This window comes from Rhyacophila brunnea, unplaced genomic scaffold (genome assembly GCF_057557595.1).
Source record: "Rhyacophila brunnea isolate RB1 unplaced genomic scaffold, BYU_Rbru_1.0 scaffold_24, whole genome shotgun sequence".
Lineage (NCBI taxonomy): Eukaryota > Metazoa > Arthropoda > Insecta > Trichoptera > Rhyacophilidae > Rhyacophila > Rhyacophila brunnea.
In genome coordinates, this window is record NW_028232904.1 from 8223160 (window position 1) to 8241260 (window position 18101).

Sequence of the window (18101 nt, forward strand, 5' to 3'; positions counted from 1 at the left end):
ATCCATGTAACAAAAACCACTAAATAAAAACCGATGTCAACTGAAGAAATAAGCAATCCGTAGCCTGTATGTGACAACTTTGAAAAATTGTCATAAGGTCGTTTATTAAAGAATTTCGAAGATAAAAGTACTAAAAAGACCTATACACCGAAACAAAGCTTTCAAATATACAATAAAAACATTGATTTATATTTGGTAGCTAAAAATTACGCAATATTAACTAAAAATAATAATGCAAAATTCATAGTCAATTTAGAAATATTTTAAAACTCTGTTTTTGTAGTTAGGCTAATTGGACTACAAAGTGTTTAATTGAAGAATGCAATTTGAATTTTTACGTAAGCTGCTATTGCACAATTAGTACAGAGATCGCTTTGAATAATAAATGTAAATGAAAAATTTATAATAAAAAGGTTATGGATGGTATTATTAAATCTATCTAATTGTTAGCGAATAAAAGAGGAAACGTGTTTAAACTGGCATCGGCTTATCGAGAGTCTACGCTTAACAAATCAAGGAACAGAACCCAAAAATAAATATTAACTACAAGACGCGAGTCAGTCCGCCGTTTTGTCCCCACGCCCCCCAAGAACTAACTTTGCTCCTTTCCGCCGCACTTTACGATTATAACTTACAAACAATATATTACCTTAAGATCTCATATCGTATCACAGTCGATTTACACATGAACATAAGAACAAATTATCATATTACAATAATAATTAAATAAAAACAAAAATATATATTATATATATATATATAAAATGAATACAAAAAAGGAATACTAGTTATAAATTTATTATTAATATATCTACTATTCTTTTGGGTATACCTGTCCGGGAACTGTGCATTGACGAGTCTATTAGCAATGGCATTTAAATGGAAAAACTTCCATTACCAGTGCGAGAAAGCTACTTTGGTAATGTGCGATTCTCACAATTTTAATAATTTTGTTTCTGTTTTGGTTGAAGACAATAGTTTTGTTGTAAAAAAGATGAATTCTGTAATGGTATTTTAGCAATCTATCATTGGACGCTGAATATAGATTGATACACAGTTCTCGGTGGCAATTCAAATCGATTATAATAGTTGAACAATACGCCTTGGTTGGTGTGGGAAGCAGCATATACTCTTAGAGTCCTATACAAGAGAACCGGCCGACGCCGGCGGCCTTGTCATGGACCCCGGTGCCGCCAGTTTTAATAAATCTACGATTATTAAATATTATAATAATTAAATCCGATAATTCAATAATCGAGGAGATAAACATGCACTCGCGCAATTGCGACGCATAAGACCGCCAGTCGAGAGCCTACAAACGGCAGTTAAATCGTATGCCGATGTTTTATTGAAATTTAAAAAAAATCGGCAAGATTAATTTTCATAAGATTAAATCTCCGATAAACGTCATATCAGGGAATTGTAGAAGTCCCTTTTTTCTTGAATATAATAATCCGTAACGTCTAATGTAAGACGTTTCAATAAGGGACTTCCGGCAGTAATCGTACTGCGTTTGTCATTATTTGAAGCATTCCGCACCGGACAATGTCAGGGTGCGGTTAATGCTATATATTCGCCGCCGAGCATTCGGGCGGCGATCATCGTCAATATTCGAGTAACGGGGAACACCCACTCCACTCGATTGTTACGCTTTTAGCATCAATTAATTGAAAGACTGTAACTGCAACCGTACATTATGATTTGACAATCATCTTAAAACATAATTGTGACAATAATAACGACCGCCCTGCAAGATTTCCGACGACTCGTATTGTAACGGTGGCATTCATCGATGACATCGTCCGTGACAACAGGCGAGGAAACGTGCAAGGGCCATCGTCATATCACATCAAAAATCACACCCGGCATGTACGATCGACACCCGGAAAGATATTAATAAATACATCATCAACACCCGTTTTATAAATTGTCTCTTCATCAGCAAAATAGCCGATAATCATATTCCATTGTCACCTACATGCCAAGTGTCTTACACCAGATTTAAAACAGCAAAACTGTGACACAATGAAAAATAAAGACTACAGATGCGTAATAATATAAGAAACCTTTACACAGGTCTCATAATTCTTTTAAGATTAAAGGTTGCATATTTACGAGAATTAGATTAATCTCTTGAATTTTAATCAAATCAAATTATCGTCTTTATTTTTCAGTGTACTGTTGACAGTTCATTTTTGCAATGTAGCAACACATGTTTACATTTACATAAAACACAATAAAATTAACAATTATTATTGACGCCGCCTCACCCCCTGCGGGGGGGGACGTTTCTTTCGGTTGGGACAGCAAAACTTCACATCGAAAGAAAGAGAAGTTAAATGCGGCCATTTTGGGAGGCACCCCCTCTCGGATGCCTCCATCCGCCTCACGCGTTACTGTCGTCAAATTCCGGCCACACCAAAACAATAATTAAACCTCCAGTTAATAGTTACGAGGAAGTACACAAGGCTTTATTCATTGGCGAGAAATGCGTGGTGATGTCCACGCCGATAGAGAAAGAAATGAAATATTGTATTTTAACGAATGACAGCGTTATCCACGCATAGATAAAGTGACATTTTTGCAAAACTGATAATTGATAATTCGCTCAAACGTTGTATTTTTAATTCGTATGAAATGGCACTTCTTATTTGAAATTCGAATGTGTATTTTGCCAACGGGTAGAACATAAGCATAGTGTTCTACAGACATTGTTTTTAGATTTCTCGGTTACCGTGTCACTGAAAATCGTTTTGATTAAACGACAGGTGTCGCTAGTAATAAAAATGTAAACATGCCAATATGCCTTATGTGTGTTAATTAAAATGCTTTTTCTACCCGGTTATGCAGTTTTTAACATGTGTACAATGTGTCAAAGTATTTACGATGCAAAAATTACTAATTTAGTCAACACAAAAGAGAAATAGCAGCACTTCAACGTGAATGGATAACGCAGTATAAATGTTATACAAACACGCGTCAATGAATAAGAGCAGAATGTGTACTTCCATTATAAAATCTGTCGCGTATTATTTACGCGACTGGCATTAAAATATAATCAATTATTTTAAAACAATGTGCAATTAAAACGTTAAGTAAAAGTTTAATCAACCTAAATGGTAAAAGAATTAAGAAAAAATGTTGCAAGACTGCAAATTTGTGTGATTAAGTTTATCAAGAGAATTATGTTGTCATTCCAATTTCAATTTATTTAGAGTGCAATTTTTTAATTCCGAGTTAGTTAAATCAAATTGAACACAAATATAACATATTATTATATGGTATTCAAAGACAAGCCGATAATGCTATGCTTGTTTTGTTGAAGAGAGACCAAAAGTACACAAATGACAGCAATATACGCCATTTTTTCTTTATATATATGCAAATTAGAAAGAAAAAAAAAGAAAACCTTGCAACATTCGCTTTTTTGGTACGTATAGATGTTTTGCCTCACTAAGGGTACACTGTCACTCTGATGGTCAATATCACAGTTAAAACGACCCACCGTTGACTTGTAGCTAAAGACAGGCAGTAGAATGGATAAGTGTCCTCGTGAGGTAAATTTACTATACAATACGATGGAAAGAGTGCACACGCAAGTAAGTAAAAAATGACAATAGACAATGTGTTTCAATTCTACAAGAGATTCCGATCGTGTCGGAATTAGGTTCTTTTAAAATGTATTTACGCATGTTTTTTTTTAATTATTTTTTATATTCATCACTACACATTTACAATAATAATTACCGGTATTTAGAGACATTGGAATTCATCACCAAAGCTTTCAGAGAACATTCAAACAATTTGAAATTGCTTTGTAGATAAAAATAAAATTCAACATGATTTTATATTAAACACATTACAAATTACGTAATTAAAAATTTGTAAATTATAAAACATTAAGTCCGATTACTACTGGTTATTTAATAGTTTTATGTTTGGGCAAAACATAATAAACTTTAATTTGACATCGGCCTATTCCGTCAGCTCAATTTCGTGACGACGGCTGCTAGAATAAGCCTGCAGGATTGGTATGAAGAGAAGGGGGTAGGTGATTGACAGGAAATAAGAATTTAAGAGTGTGTGTTGATTGATTGTAGTGATGTGTTGCGCTGAGGGACTAGTTGTCCCACCAATCGGTGCGGCTGCCGCCTCCCCCGCCGCCGCCGCCACTGCCCGCATAGCTGCCACCATAGTTTCCGCCGTAGCCTCCGTCTCCGCCATAGAATCCTTGAAATGATGAAACAGTAACGTTAAATTGTTAAGGTCAATTCATGAAATTGCCGAATCAGTCACGTCTCTTCGCGACCGTTTTGAAACTGAGAGATTCCAGTCTCGCCGTCAGCGAGCCGCCATTGAAAAACATTAGCAAGATATAAGATAGACATAAGGTTGGAATTTTAGTTTCAGTTCCGTCAGATTTCACTTGCTCCGTGGGAGGAGGGCCTTAAGACGATGAGTGAAAATGAGAAACAGGTTATTCCGAAATGAATTGGCAAATGGCTTTTCAATATTTCAAAATTGAATCAAACCTATTCACATAGTATGCTAGTTCACGGATTCAACAGAACACATACAGCAATTCCCAAAATATTCAGATGAACTATCATAAATAATCCCTTATGTTATCAAATTGTTTAGCTGTGCCACAACAGTAGAGTAAATTCAGTGATGGATACTCTGCACTCCTTATCTATATACAGTCGAACTCGGTTTTTACGATCACGGACATAGCGAGATCTCGGATGTAATGAGGAAACTTTGTTGACATTTTCGTTTTTTCAAAATTTTTCTTAAAACTTTTAATGTGTCTGTTTAAAAACATTTTCGACCCTAAGCAATCAAATCCGACCGTAGACCGATGCCGCCGGGATCGGATTACGTTTATGACACTAGTTAAGTGTCGAAGTACCTAATTGGTGTTTTTGACGACAACATTGAAAAAGTATCCACGCATATGGTTGAAATTTCATGTAAAAAATCCAAGCTGAAGTCAGTAGGTACCTATCAGCGTTCATTACAATGAACAACTTCTTTTGTAGTTTATTATGAATGCCATGCTTGTTTTGGGGAAAAATTCTAATTGCGTATTTTTGTTTGAATTGTGACTTTTTGTGTTATGTGACCACCGCTCATTTAAAAATACCTATTCTCTGATATAACAAGTAATGCTTATAACGAGCAAACTCAGTCGGTCCCATCTTCCTCGTAATAACTAAAAATTCGACTGTAGTTGTTTTCTACCAATTCTTGGCAATGAAACTTGTAATAAACAGTAAGTAAGTAAACAGCGTAAATCCTTCATAATATGTAGAATGTTATGCAGATCGCAAGTGCATACCTCCAATAGATCCAGTGCTCGTGGGGCCCCTGGAGGGTCTCGGCCCTCCGGGTTGGGTACGGTAATCCCTAGAAGAGAAGCGACCGCCTCCGCCTCCACTGGATCTCCCCCCGCCCGTTCTGCGTCCACCGCCGCCTCCACTGCGGCCGTCTTGAGACACCAAGCGGATCCAACTGAAACAACAAACAAAATACTAAAACCACTGATAATCTGCGGATCTTTAGTAGGTGATTCAAATTTTTTCCATCACGACATACATCAAATACAAGTAGAGATCATCATACAATGCTGCAAAACTTGTTATGTTTTCGGCAACGGAAATCTGTACAAACGGGCCCCGATCCTTCACGTGGTCCAGTGGAAGGTTTATGTCAGTAATAAGACTCGATGGATGTTAGTCTTCAGTGATGTTTATTCGTCAATACTCAATTTACAATTACATGGTATATAAATAAAAAGGAAAGAACTAAAGAGATTCGATCCGCAGTGAAACAACTTGGTGAGCAGAACTAAATTATGTTTTGAACTTTTTGAGTTGAATGAATCCAAGGATCATTTACAATAGTATTAATATGAAATAGTAAGTAAGTAATATTAGTGATGCTTAGTTCATGTACAAGGGTTTATATTTGTGTAGTAACACAGGTAGATAGGGTGGATAAATTGGGGTTGATCAATAATATAATATTGAATGGGTACATTGTAATAGTCGAAATCACACCGATCGAATATTCTTAACAATAGTACATTATTAGTAACTTAGGGCGTCGATGAATTAAACAAAAGACAATTTACTGTCATTGGGGAGATATCATAAAGAGGGGAGTTACAGATCCATAACAAACTAAAGGACAGCTAAAAGCCCCTTAGATTGAAAGGATCGCTTTTACAGATAGAAGCAAAGTATTTCTTATACCACACACATTCTGAGTCTAGCAATTCCCCAGTAGTTGGTATTTTCTTGTTAAACTCGGTGTGAGGATCCATGGTTTCTATGTTATAGCAGTACAATGGATCCACAGTAGGGTGGTTGGTAGTGTCTGTTTTTGAAACCGTGGGTGGGTATGTAATTCCCACTTCTGTCAAATGACATGTTTTTTTTACCAATGAGTATTTATTTGTGACCAATAAATTGGATGTTATTCCTCATCAAACGAAATCTGGTAATAAAACTATCACTTTGTGGAGGACCTAAGCTTAGAAGCAAAAAATGAAAATTCGACATTTAGGTAATTATCTACTCAGGAGTCGTATGGAGATCGCTGCTGTTCTCTGTGAAGATTAAATGCCACTTGTTGAAGGCTATACTTCTACGACTCTTGATCCGACCGATGCTCAAGGGTCTCTGCAGATTTAAAAAGGTGCACAGACTGACACATGTACAACAGATGCCATCTAAGAGTGAGACTTTGCACCTTTGTAGCATAATTTCACAAATTCTGTCATCGAAGAGTAACGGAGTGAAGTTAGCAAGCAGGGAAAAAATACAGCAGCCGATCATCACGATCACTAGGAAGACACCGATTACAGACCTGGGCACATCCTGCTTGGCCTCCTCGAGCAAATCAATGAGGTCGCGGGCGAGATTTCGATTGTTGTCGTTGAAGAAGCTGGTCGCCAGGCCGAGGTTACCCATGCGGCCTGTTCTGCCGATTCGGTGAACGTACTCCTCTACGTCAGACGGCAAGTCAAAGTTTATCACGTGCCGCACGTGAGGGATGTCCAAACCTGAAATAACACACACATTAATTACATGCCTACGCCTCAAGACTCTGCCGAGCCACCTCTGATGATCGAAAACTACACATTTGAGGTGAGCAGTGTCACAACAATGAAAAATGCCAAGATTTGGAGAATAGATATAGTTATAGTTGTCAATATCTGATTTAATGTTATACTGTGATCCTCAATTGTGTTCGGCAAGCCATGTCCCAAGGTTTTAAGACGATACATTGTAACCAGAAACGAGACATAACCCATTAACGACCAAACATGAGAAATTCTTGTGTTACAAAAGGTACTTGGTAATGTTTTTTAAACCGTTTTGGACATCTATTGAATAATTCTGGTTATTAACTGGATGGCTCCTAATAGCGTCTTAAGATGCATACTTTTCCGTGAACGGAACGCCGCTCATACAAAAATGACGTCTTTGGACGTACCGCTTTAAACGGGATTTTACCAACGTAAATCAATTATTTTAAACATACAAATATGTTGAACACACGACATAATATTGGGAATATCGTCATTCAGAATTGAAACTGAATTCGTTTTTACCACTTGAAACATAAATTGATTTTTATTTTTGCAATATTCACGGTGAGCAAGGTACCGCTATACATACAACTACTGTTAAAAAGGAAGTTCTCTACATAGTTAAAATAATAAATAGCAGGGATTCTTACCAACAAGTATAAAATATTGGATTTGAAAAATATAAAAAAAACAGTAGGTTCTGTATTTATGGGATGATGAAATAGACAAAGGCTAAGTAAAGTAGACTTGCCTCTGGCGGCGACAGACGTGGCGACCAGAATGGGCGTGTGTCCCGTTCTGAACCTGCGAAGAGCGTCCTCGCGCTCCCTCTGTGTTCTGTCACCGTGAATCGACGTCACCGGGTAATTCGAATTGTGTAAGAACTCCTCCAATTGATCGGCGCCTGCAATTGAAAACATAGGTGTGAACACATTTTAAAATACCGTGTATTATTTAAAGACATACATCCCTGTATTCAATCAACAATCAATGAAGGTAGATTCAAACCAAATAGTTTTGGCTATATAGCAGTGTGATAAGAACAGATGCATAGTGCATGCCACGCAAGAAAAAAGGGGAAAGATTGAATAAATAAATAAAACAATCACACAAACAATTGATGAAAACGTCAAATGGAAATGGGTTGAACACTTAGCCTGAAGGGACAATTGCTGGAAAAATCTAGTCAGTTATACCCGAGAAATAGAAGTCATCCGAATCATTTCGGAGGCTTTCCTCTAGTAGTGGCTTGATCCAGGCTATCCAATTTATGATTATTGTCACACAGAAAACCAGAAGACAAATTTCTATCGGTTATCATGAAGCATGCCTGTGTTTCCCATAATTAAATAGATATTGAATAGTGACGACTAATGTATACTAACCAGACAGAATTCCACAAAGCAAGATTTTATTACTTTTATTAAAATGGGGTTCGGACTAAGGCCTGCGTCTCCTAGCACTGAGTCGACCAGACGTTGTTGTTTTGCTTCAATTTCATAGATTTTGTGTCTATCTCTATATCTTTGCGTTAGGAACAGTTTAGAATCTAGACTAAACTTTAGATGTTCGTTTCTTACCTTTTTTGGTCTCAACGAAGACCAGGGTGAGGCTTTCCTCAGTGGCGTCAGGTTTGTCCACAGCGTTGAGTAGATCCAGCAGGTAGGAGCGCTTGTTCGGCTCGTCCACCCACACTACTCGCTGTGTGATATTCTCTGACGTGGAGCCCACACGGCCCACCGCCAAGAATATGTAGTTGTCCAGGAAATCTTGTGCCAAATTCTGGAATCATTCAATGAAATATCACCATTACAATAAAGTGGTTACTAATTTGCAATGCTAAATGTCTTACAGTTGATATTAGACAGTAAAAAAATTTCAGCTACACTTTCATACTAGGGTTGTCCGTAAAATAAGGTCTCCAATTTTTTTTCACAAACACGTTTATTTGTAATGAATTATACATTGTTGGAAAGCCTGGTCTTTCTACTATTTTTCTACATAATCCCCATTGCGATTGATGCATTTTTGCATGCAGTGTAGCATTTTTCGTATAATATATATTAACATAGAACTCTCCCGCCGCGGCGTGCAGGTAGCGTACGACCTCTTCCTTCAACTCCTCATCGGTCCTGAAATTTGTCCTACCCAGGTGTGACACCGGAAAGAGATGATCACTTGGTGACGCCAGTGACAATTGAATCCAAGAATTCCTCACCCTCTTAGCCCTGCATAGCAATCAAGGAATTCGCGGGTCGCTTCAACTCATTGCCGTTGGTGATCTTCGGTGAGCATTTTCGGGACCCACCTTGCACACACCTTGTGATTATGCAAACGTTCTGTCAAAATCTTGTCAATAGTAGTCTTACTGACATCAGGGATAAATTTGCAGAGCTCCCGAATCATCATCCGTCCATCTTTAAGCATTACCCTCTCCACTTTTGTAATCGTTTGGTCCGAAGCCGATGGCCGTCCGGCACGCTGTTCATCATGGACGTCTGTACGTTCGTTTTTAAACTCTGCACGATTTTCGCACATTTTTGATGTCCATACACTGTTGTCACTTCACATAACTGTCGTGTGTAACTATTTCTATAGACGTAGTGTCCTAGCACACAAAAGACGAATAACAGAACGTAACTCACACCTGGCGGTAGCGGCGAGTGGAAGCTCCATCGCGAACAAGCTACCAAACCAAGACTAAGTGTCGTAGACAGCTTGTAGTGGTGTGGATTTGTAGGCGGGGAATCAAACTACTCGCCAGTGTTGCCGAATTTTGCATTAAAGCATTCCTCGTGACTCCAGCGCCTTGGAGACCTTATTTTATAGACAACCCTCGTATAATATGCGTATTTGGGTAAAGATGCAACAACATACCTGAATCTGTTTAGGGAAGGTGGCGGAGAACATGAGCGTCTGCCGGTCTCCCTTGCGGGGCATCATCTCCACGATCTTACGGATCTGCTGCTCGAAGCCCATGTCCAGCATGCGATCGGCCTCGTCCAGCACCAAGTGGCGGCAGCGGTCCAGCCCCACCCGTCCCCGCTCCATCATGTCCGTGAGACGACCCGTCGTCGCCACTAACAAGTGACATCCGCGTTCCAGGTCGCGCACCTGCTCAAACAGGTTTGAGCCTCCGTAGCTGCAAATGACAATCGAACAATAAAGGTATATAACTAATAAAGAAGGAGTCCATCGTCCTTTTTTAAATTTTGATTGCCATTTTGGAGCATTTTTATTATGTTCGAACCGGTAACTACAGATAAGTTAATATTCTGTATTGACAGTACTGAATTTGTACAGTATTTACGAATAAAATATAATCATATATACGTGATCTAAATCAAGGGAGATCAATCAGGTCCCTACCGCCCACATTTTTTAAATTTTACTGCTAACAGAGATACAAAAGTGGGCGGTAGGTATAAAAAGGTCTACTAACCCTGATCTAAATTATAAATTAGGATAGTTCATTAAATAAAATAAAAATTATGCAAGGTGTGCGGCTCTCGCAAACCAAACTCAACACACACGTGTGAACTTGCTACAAATGATATGTTGGTATACTTACACAACATAGGGTCTGAGTTTCGAACGATAGGCAAACTTCTTGGCCTCATCGTAAATCTGTGTGGCAAGCTCTCTGGTTGGCGCCAGCACCAGGGCCAGGGGATACTGCTTGCGTTTATTGTACTGACTGAAATAAAAACACACAATCATCACTCGACACCAATAACATATTAACTAACAACATATTAAACCCTTGATTAATTGAGTAAATGATTGTATCAAAACTCTGCAGATTAGTTTATCAGTCGACAGCCATCTCGGTCATCATACCATTACTAAGATAAAGTTACGTACTTCACTCACAGAGAGACAGAATATTCTTACTTACTCATTCTTCAAAATTATACCCCCTCCTTTTGACATATGAGGCGTCTAAATACAAAAAGCGACAAGTCCACAATTCAATATTTTCGGGAAAAAACGTTTTTATGTTTCAAGCTTCAATTATTTGTTTTAACGTGAGATTATTTTTTCCGTTGTATTCTATGTTGAAATTAGAACCAAATGGCAATTTGTTTCAGCCGATAAACTCTTAAATGTAATAAATATAGGCAAAATAAAATTGGACGTAGCGCTACTTGTACCTCACTTTTTAATTTATTCCGCATAAGGCACATATTTCCATGGCACCACTGTCATGAGTTTACCAGATGCTACTGCATGGGAGACGCCCTTTTTAATATTGAATTTTCCCTTATTGGTTGACTTAAACACGCGCGAAATCAACCAAGCTTTAAATAATATGAAACACGGACTTAGCGCTTTTTGTAATAAATCGAGACTTAAAATATTTTTTTTCGTAGGGTTATGTCGCATTTTGGAATTTATAGATCAATACATATTGTGTAAAATTATACAAAGAATACGTGTGTGTTTTTTTCTCGATTTTGACCAAAGGTGGACTTATCGCTTTTTGGAATTAGACGCCTCATATCGAGGGCATACTGACAGAACGTATTATTTCAGTTTTTGCTGTTTTTCTGTTTTAAATGCCAAAATGTATACAATTTTACACTCTACGTCCTGGTAAAACGCACAAAGGCATAAGATATAATCGTGAGAAAATAGAAACATTATTAAATCATATTGTTATTTTTTTATTCTGATAGAAAGCATGATAATGACCTAATGCGTTCTGGGTATACAAAATACAGGACTTGTAACATGTCGTATATTGTGTTTGCCATAAAGGTTAGTCTTTATAATGTAGAAAAAATGTTTTTAAATCATAAAAAAATCTATGTGGGAGAACGCTTTGAAAAAAAATTAAAGTCCTTTTTGCGATTATCTCAGAACTTGTTTTAATGAGATAATGCTTTCTGTCAGTATACCCTCGATATATCCTATTTATTTTATAATTTAATAAAAAACAGAGGTACAATTTCAATTTAATTACAGTGGAACCCCGATTTTACGTGCCTGGAATTCAAGATTTCTCGCTATTTGAGTGTAGTTTCTGCAGTACCAATTCATTTGATTCTCGATTTTACATGCTAAAATTAAAAATCAAGTTTATTTGACCGCATTCAATTAAATTGCTGGCAGTCATTGTGCATTCTATTTATAGATGTCATGACGTCTGGCAGTGCCCAAGACCAAGCTGTTTATACCCGTTCAGAAAATGAGACTCAGCAAAGATTAACAATGTCGGTTCAAAAGAAAAGAAACATGGCGAAAGAACCCATTGACATAATACACTACAAACCAATTTGTACGATTGTTGGTAAAAAGAATAATATATTATTTTTAACGGCCCACATGCCCAACGTAGGTCAAAATGGAGTTTCATGGTATTTTCAAAGCATTAGCCTGAACATTCCTTAAATGTTGTAGATAATCTATTTAAATAATTTTGAAGGCTTATTATCCTTTATATTTATTTTAAGCATTTGATGACTGCATAAAATATTTTTATTACATAAAATAGTATTCTTTTAAACCTCTCGATCTAATGTTTAGAATATAGTCATAGTTCAGTACATCCATGTGCAGTGGTGTTAAGATTTTTTAGATTTATTAATTTTTAAACGCATTTATAAAACCATTAGTAAAATTAATGTTAACATTATATAGTGAAATATTTACGATAAAAAATTATATTATATAATCTCTGTGATCCCAAAGTTGACAAGAATTAGGCATTTTATTATTCAAAAAATTGGGCAAGATTAACACATTTGAAGATAATTCTAAAGATACTGATTATAAGCTATGTCTTTGACCGTTCAAATGTGATAAACATCCTACGAATAATGGTTGCTTTATAATAATTATTGACCTAAGCCATAAGTTGACAAAGGATAAATGAAGTAGGGAGTAAGATCATGTTAACGCGCGTGTTTGAACATGTACCGTTTAAAAAAAATGTTTTTTTTTTCGGTTAGGTGCATGTTCAAATACTTGACTGCTGTTAACATAAGTATCATTTATTTTGTTGAAATGGCTATTGCGATGCCAGACGCGATATTGAAGACATATTATGGAGTGCGGGGTACTGACACATTGGGGTCGGGTCCCTTCTCGTAGAGCTGATTGAGTATGGGCACGAGGAAGGCGGCCGTCTTGCCGGAGCCTGTCTGCGCACAGGCCATCATGTCACGGCCCGCCATGATAATGGGCATCGCGTGCTTCTGCACGGGAGTCGGCTTGTCGTAGCGCGTCAACGCTATGTTGTTGCGTATTATCTCGGTGAGGCTGACATCGTCAAACTGAAATATCAGACACATATATACTATATTCAGTCCGAGCGTGCTTTATTTAGTAAAGCAAAATAACAAATAATAATTAAAAATGAGACCCACAGTAGGTGCCCAACATGATCTATTCATGCCCAATTATATGGAGAATATACTGATATATTATAATAGATGATATTAATTTTATTTAAATGATAATTTTTCATATGTTCAGTTTTTCTGATGTTTTAATTGTAATGATATATACATATAGGTACAGTATGTGGTAATATCCACGAAATTAACCCCCTTTGAGGATTAGACCGCAGTCAGCTTCTGACGGTCTTATAGCACGGAGTTAGCTGCGACTTATTAATATGTTTTATTAACATAGTTTTATAAATGTCCAAAACTATTCTGTTCTGCCAGTGAGCCATTTCAGATGACTATTAGATAATATTGTCACTTGCTGTTACCTGAGAATTGCAGGTAACACCACAGAGCTTGAACCTTACCGGACGGGTGCTTCATTTCAATTCTCGAATTTATAGAAAAATCATTGTAAACTGTACGTTGTGACAGGTTTTTATATATTTTATACATTCCCAGAACGGCCGAGCACTTTAATCATCAGGCCTATAATGAATCCCAGTTACGGTAAAATTCAGATGTTATTTTATTCAATAGTATGGACGTAATAGATTGAGCGATTGCCCAACATACATTTCTCGTAAAAAGATAAATAAAAAGAAATCTGCAGTGGCCCACATGAACAAATAAAAACATTATTGTTGAAAGTAAATATTTTGTATCCCAATACGTAATACACATAAAGTATATTCTTGGATTTCCAGCATTTAATATCAATTGGTACAATGAAGTGTTGACTTACGCTGGATATGTGATCGGGAACTTTTTCTCCTGTGGCCTCCACCGGGATGTCCTCATACTTGGAGAAGTTGATTCCCGTGTTGCCCGTGCCAAAAAGCGCCGCCTCCACCCGCTCGTCTCTCGGCAACATCGCCGTCCAATCATTGTTCTGGAAGAGCAATACACGGTAAATATTTGCAATAACGCGCTCACACGTGAAACATGTTACCAGCAGAAAAATGCAATCTAATCGAGAAGCTCAATTATAGTATTATAATTGAGTTTTTAGAATAGTTGATTTGTAACTTTTCGATACAAATGATATTTTACATAATATGGTTCATTTCAAAAATCATCTACTGAATTTGCCTAATACAGTCGAACTTGGTTATTACGATCTAGGACATAGCGAGATCTCGGATGTAATGAGGAAACATTCGTTGACATTTTGGCTCATGATTTTCTCCATACATTTATTCACTGTTATAACGAGCAACTTATCGGATATACCGAGCTAAAATACTGTTAATGTGTCGATCGTTTAAAAACATTTCGACCCTAAGCAATAAAATCCGATCGGACAGGATGCCGCCAGAATCGGATGAAGTTTTTAACACTAGTTAAGTATCTAAGTACCTACCTAATTGGTGTTTTCGCCGACAATATTGAAAAAGTATACACGCATATGGTTGAAATTGCATGTAAAAAATCCAAGGTTTGTAAAGTCACTAGGTACCTACCAGCGTTCATTACAATGAAAAAAAAATTTTTTAGTTTATGAATGCCATGCATGTTTCGGGGAAAAATTCTAATTGTGTATTTTTTGTTTGAATTGCAACTTTTTGTGTTATGTGACCGCTCGTTTAAAAATACCTATTCTCTGATATAACGAGTAATGCTTGTAATGAGCAAATTCAGTCGGTCCCATCTTCCTCGTAATAACCAAGTTCGATTGTATTAAAATACATGTAATTAAATGTTTTTAGAATAGTTGATTTGTAACTTTTTGATACAAATGACATTTGGCATAATAATGTGATTGTTCATTTCAAAAATTTTCTATTGAATTTGCTTAAAATGTGAATAGTAAAAATATATTTGACGATTCATTTCTTACTCAATCACGTTGGAATATTCTGTGACATATTTATACTACAACCGTGATATTATATTATCAACTAAATTTGCCACAAATATACCCGCAATACAGAATGAATCAAAGCTTATTTAAGCAGTAGTCAATGGGTCCCTTTATTCAGCATCACTTAAACATAGCGGCCCTCGTTGTTCAGTGCGTAAGGCACTGGCCTTTCATCCGGGGGCGCCGAGTTCGATCTCGGTGAAGTCACAATATATTTATGTGATTTTCATAAATCAACAATTTCAACAATCTAAATAAAGAGATGTTCATGTTCACAGTATGACGTCACTAATTTTATAAATGCAACAAAATTGGCCTTTGTGGCGATCAGTGTGCGACAACTGGTTGAGGTAACTTGTGCCACTCTTCCCTAGAGGAAGTGGTTTGCATCCAGTACGTCTCTGTTGTTGTCTACATATTGAACGGGTAACAAGACCAAGCTCATAGAGCTCGCTAACAAAGTCACAAGTCTAGTCAAGAATTAACTGGTGTAATGAACCGTAGTTAAAGCAGTTGTCACTTAATTTTTCATACTTCATTAATACAACAGCGCATTTATTCTATACACAAGACTGCTATCGAGGGTAGTTTTATATCAAAGTATTAGTACTTATTGTAACAATTACAATAAGTTAGTTATAATTGTTACAATGTTAACAGCACCTCTCTTGGGTCTGCAAAATTTTAGAGCGAGATAGACAGTTTTGACGGCTAAATAACAATTATAATACTTCGATACAAAACATATGAAAAACTACCCTCGATAGCAGTCTTGTGGTTAGAATAGACAAGCAGATATGAATAGAATTGCTAAGTATCCGTGGAATGAATGACTCACATTGCCTCTGCCGCCTCCGCCTCCCCCTCCGCCCCCGCCGCCCATCTTCCTGTCATCCCAGCGGGGCCTGGAAGAAGGTTCTTCCTCCTTCCAGCGGTCACTGCGCGGAGGGCCATCTCGACCTCCGTAGCCTCCGCCCCCTCCGCCACCCCCTCTGCCGCCTCCTTCTCCGTCCCGCTCCCTACCCCACTCACCGCCACCGCCACCGCCGCCGCCGCCGCCACCACCGCCGTTCTGATACCAGTCGCGATTACCTCCTGTGGAAGCCGTTTTTCAAATCATTCAGTAAGCTGCATAGATAGAAAGGTGCAGGTGACATTTATAAATACAATGTAATTTATCACTTTTTATAAATTGTGTGACATCTCTTGACATTTTATAGGTTACCAGCGTTATATGATTATATTGTCCTTAGGCTTAATGCGAGAGGTCATAACTAATATTATGATATTGATTTATAAGGTAACACGAAAGCAACACAAAACACATGAATCTTAATACAATGACGAAAGTATTCCAAATAATGATAAATCCAGATACTCGTAAACTAATCGTTCTTTACTATATTTTTTTTAAATCATTCATAAAATTATTGATTCAAATTTGTGATTGCTCTTAGATTGAGAAAGCTATGCTTTGCCTCAATAAGAAGTCACGTTGAAAATGTTACATAATCAGGCAACCTAATGCTCGGAGTTTACCAATCCAGGTGGATCCGAGCCCGCGATGCCGGCATTTATTTGATAACATTTAATAATCGACGACAGTAATATAAAACACTTACTTATAGTATACCTTATTATCTGCATATTGAATGTCATTCAAGTAGCGCTTTACTTAGGGGAAAAGAGCAATCATTTAATTAAATAATTTGTACAAAATAAAAACAACTAAAGGCGGTTATCTATTACTTGAACTGTTTCTGCTGTGCGTAACAAATTTCATACATAATAACAAGGTATACATACATATTGCAACAATCAAAATATATATATTTCATTATCAAGCGTTATATAAATAGAAGAACTCTGATTATATTATAATAGACACACTTATATCGCAAATCTGAGGGTGAGCTTTACCAACGAAGGCGACCCTTGTAGTCTGGTGCGTAAGGCGCTGGCCTTCCATCCGGGGGCCCCGTGTTTGCTTCTCGGTGAGGTCACAATATATTTATGTGATTTTCTCAAAGCCTTTGTGTATGTGATTGTTTCTCTTCTATTAATAAATACATTACTGTTTCACTACACTACTTTCATTGGGTCTCATGGCAAATGCTATTCATGTCGATATTTTCCAACAAATACACACATCTGAATTATTCTTAACTTTTAAATAATAAATATTACTAACATAGACTGCTGGATGTTGTCAAATTTTAATTTTCATTCAGACAATACATTTTAAATAAAAACAATGCTACATTCTTGAATTTAAAGCATTTCTTAAGATCATACTTCAGTAAAATGGCAAATAATTTTCAACTATATGTGCGATGAAATTTCGGACTAGCTGCCAATCGGAGAGCGAAAGTCGACCTGTGAACACGTCAATTTGTTTTGTGATGGCGTCGGGGGAATTAATTCTTAAATCGTGTAAAGATGACTAAAAAACGTTACCCATTTACTTGAAAAAGAAAACATGTCAATGAAAATATTATTATTATTATTAATAATAGAACAATAAACATAACATTAAATGGACGCATGTTGAATTGTTATGACAAATTATGTTTTGTTCTGCACGCGTCGTTTGCACAATCTTCGCGTCGCGTAGTCACGATCGTTTTAGACCGTGCCCCAGCTGAAGTATAGCCTTAATAATTATTTTGGATTACACCTAACTGATTAAAATTGCAAAGACGGTAACTGTTACGTGTCAGAATTTGAAAAACCTCAGACAGCATTA

At 37.0% G+C, this 18101-nt stretch overlaps 1 protein-coding gene across 2 annotated transcripts in view; it reads right to left on the reverse strand.

The window, feature by feature from the left end:
• Nucleotides 1–963: 963 nt before the first annotated feature.
• Nucleotides 964–18101, reverse strand: part of bel (ATP-dependent RNA helicase bel) — a 31905-nt gene continuing 14767 nt past the window's right edge. For both annotated transcript variants that reach the window (XM_085951587.1, XM_085951586.1), the window contains exons 4-13: nt 16194–16450; nt 14237–14383; nt 13169–13377; nt 10671–10796; nt 9977–10241; nt 8680–8881; nt 7851–8003; nt 6874–7069; nt 5342–5514; nt 964–4230 (exon numbers count right to left, since the gene is read on the reverse strand). In XM_085951587.1, coding sequence (XP_085807713.1) covers nt 4121–4230; nt 5342–5514; nt 6874–7069; nt 7851–8003; nt 8680–8881; nt 9977–10241; nt 10671–10796; nt 13169–13377; nt 14237–14383; nt 16194–16450 — 1838 coding nt within the window. In that variant the 3' untranslated portion in view covers nt 964–4120. The remainder of the gene's footprint in view (nt 4231–5341; nt 5515–6873; nt 7070–7850; nt 8004–8679; nt 8882–9976; nt 10242–10670; nt 10797–13168; nt 13378–14236; nt 14384–16193; nt 16451–18101) is intronic.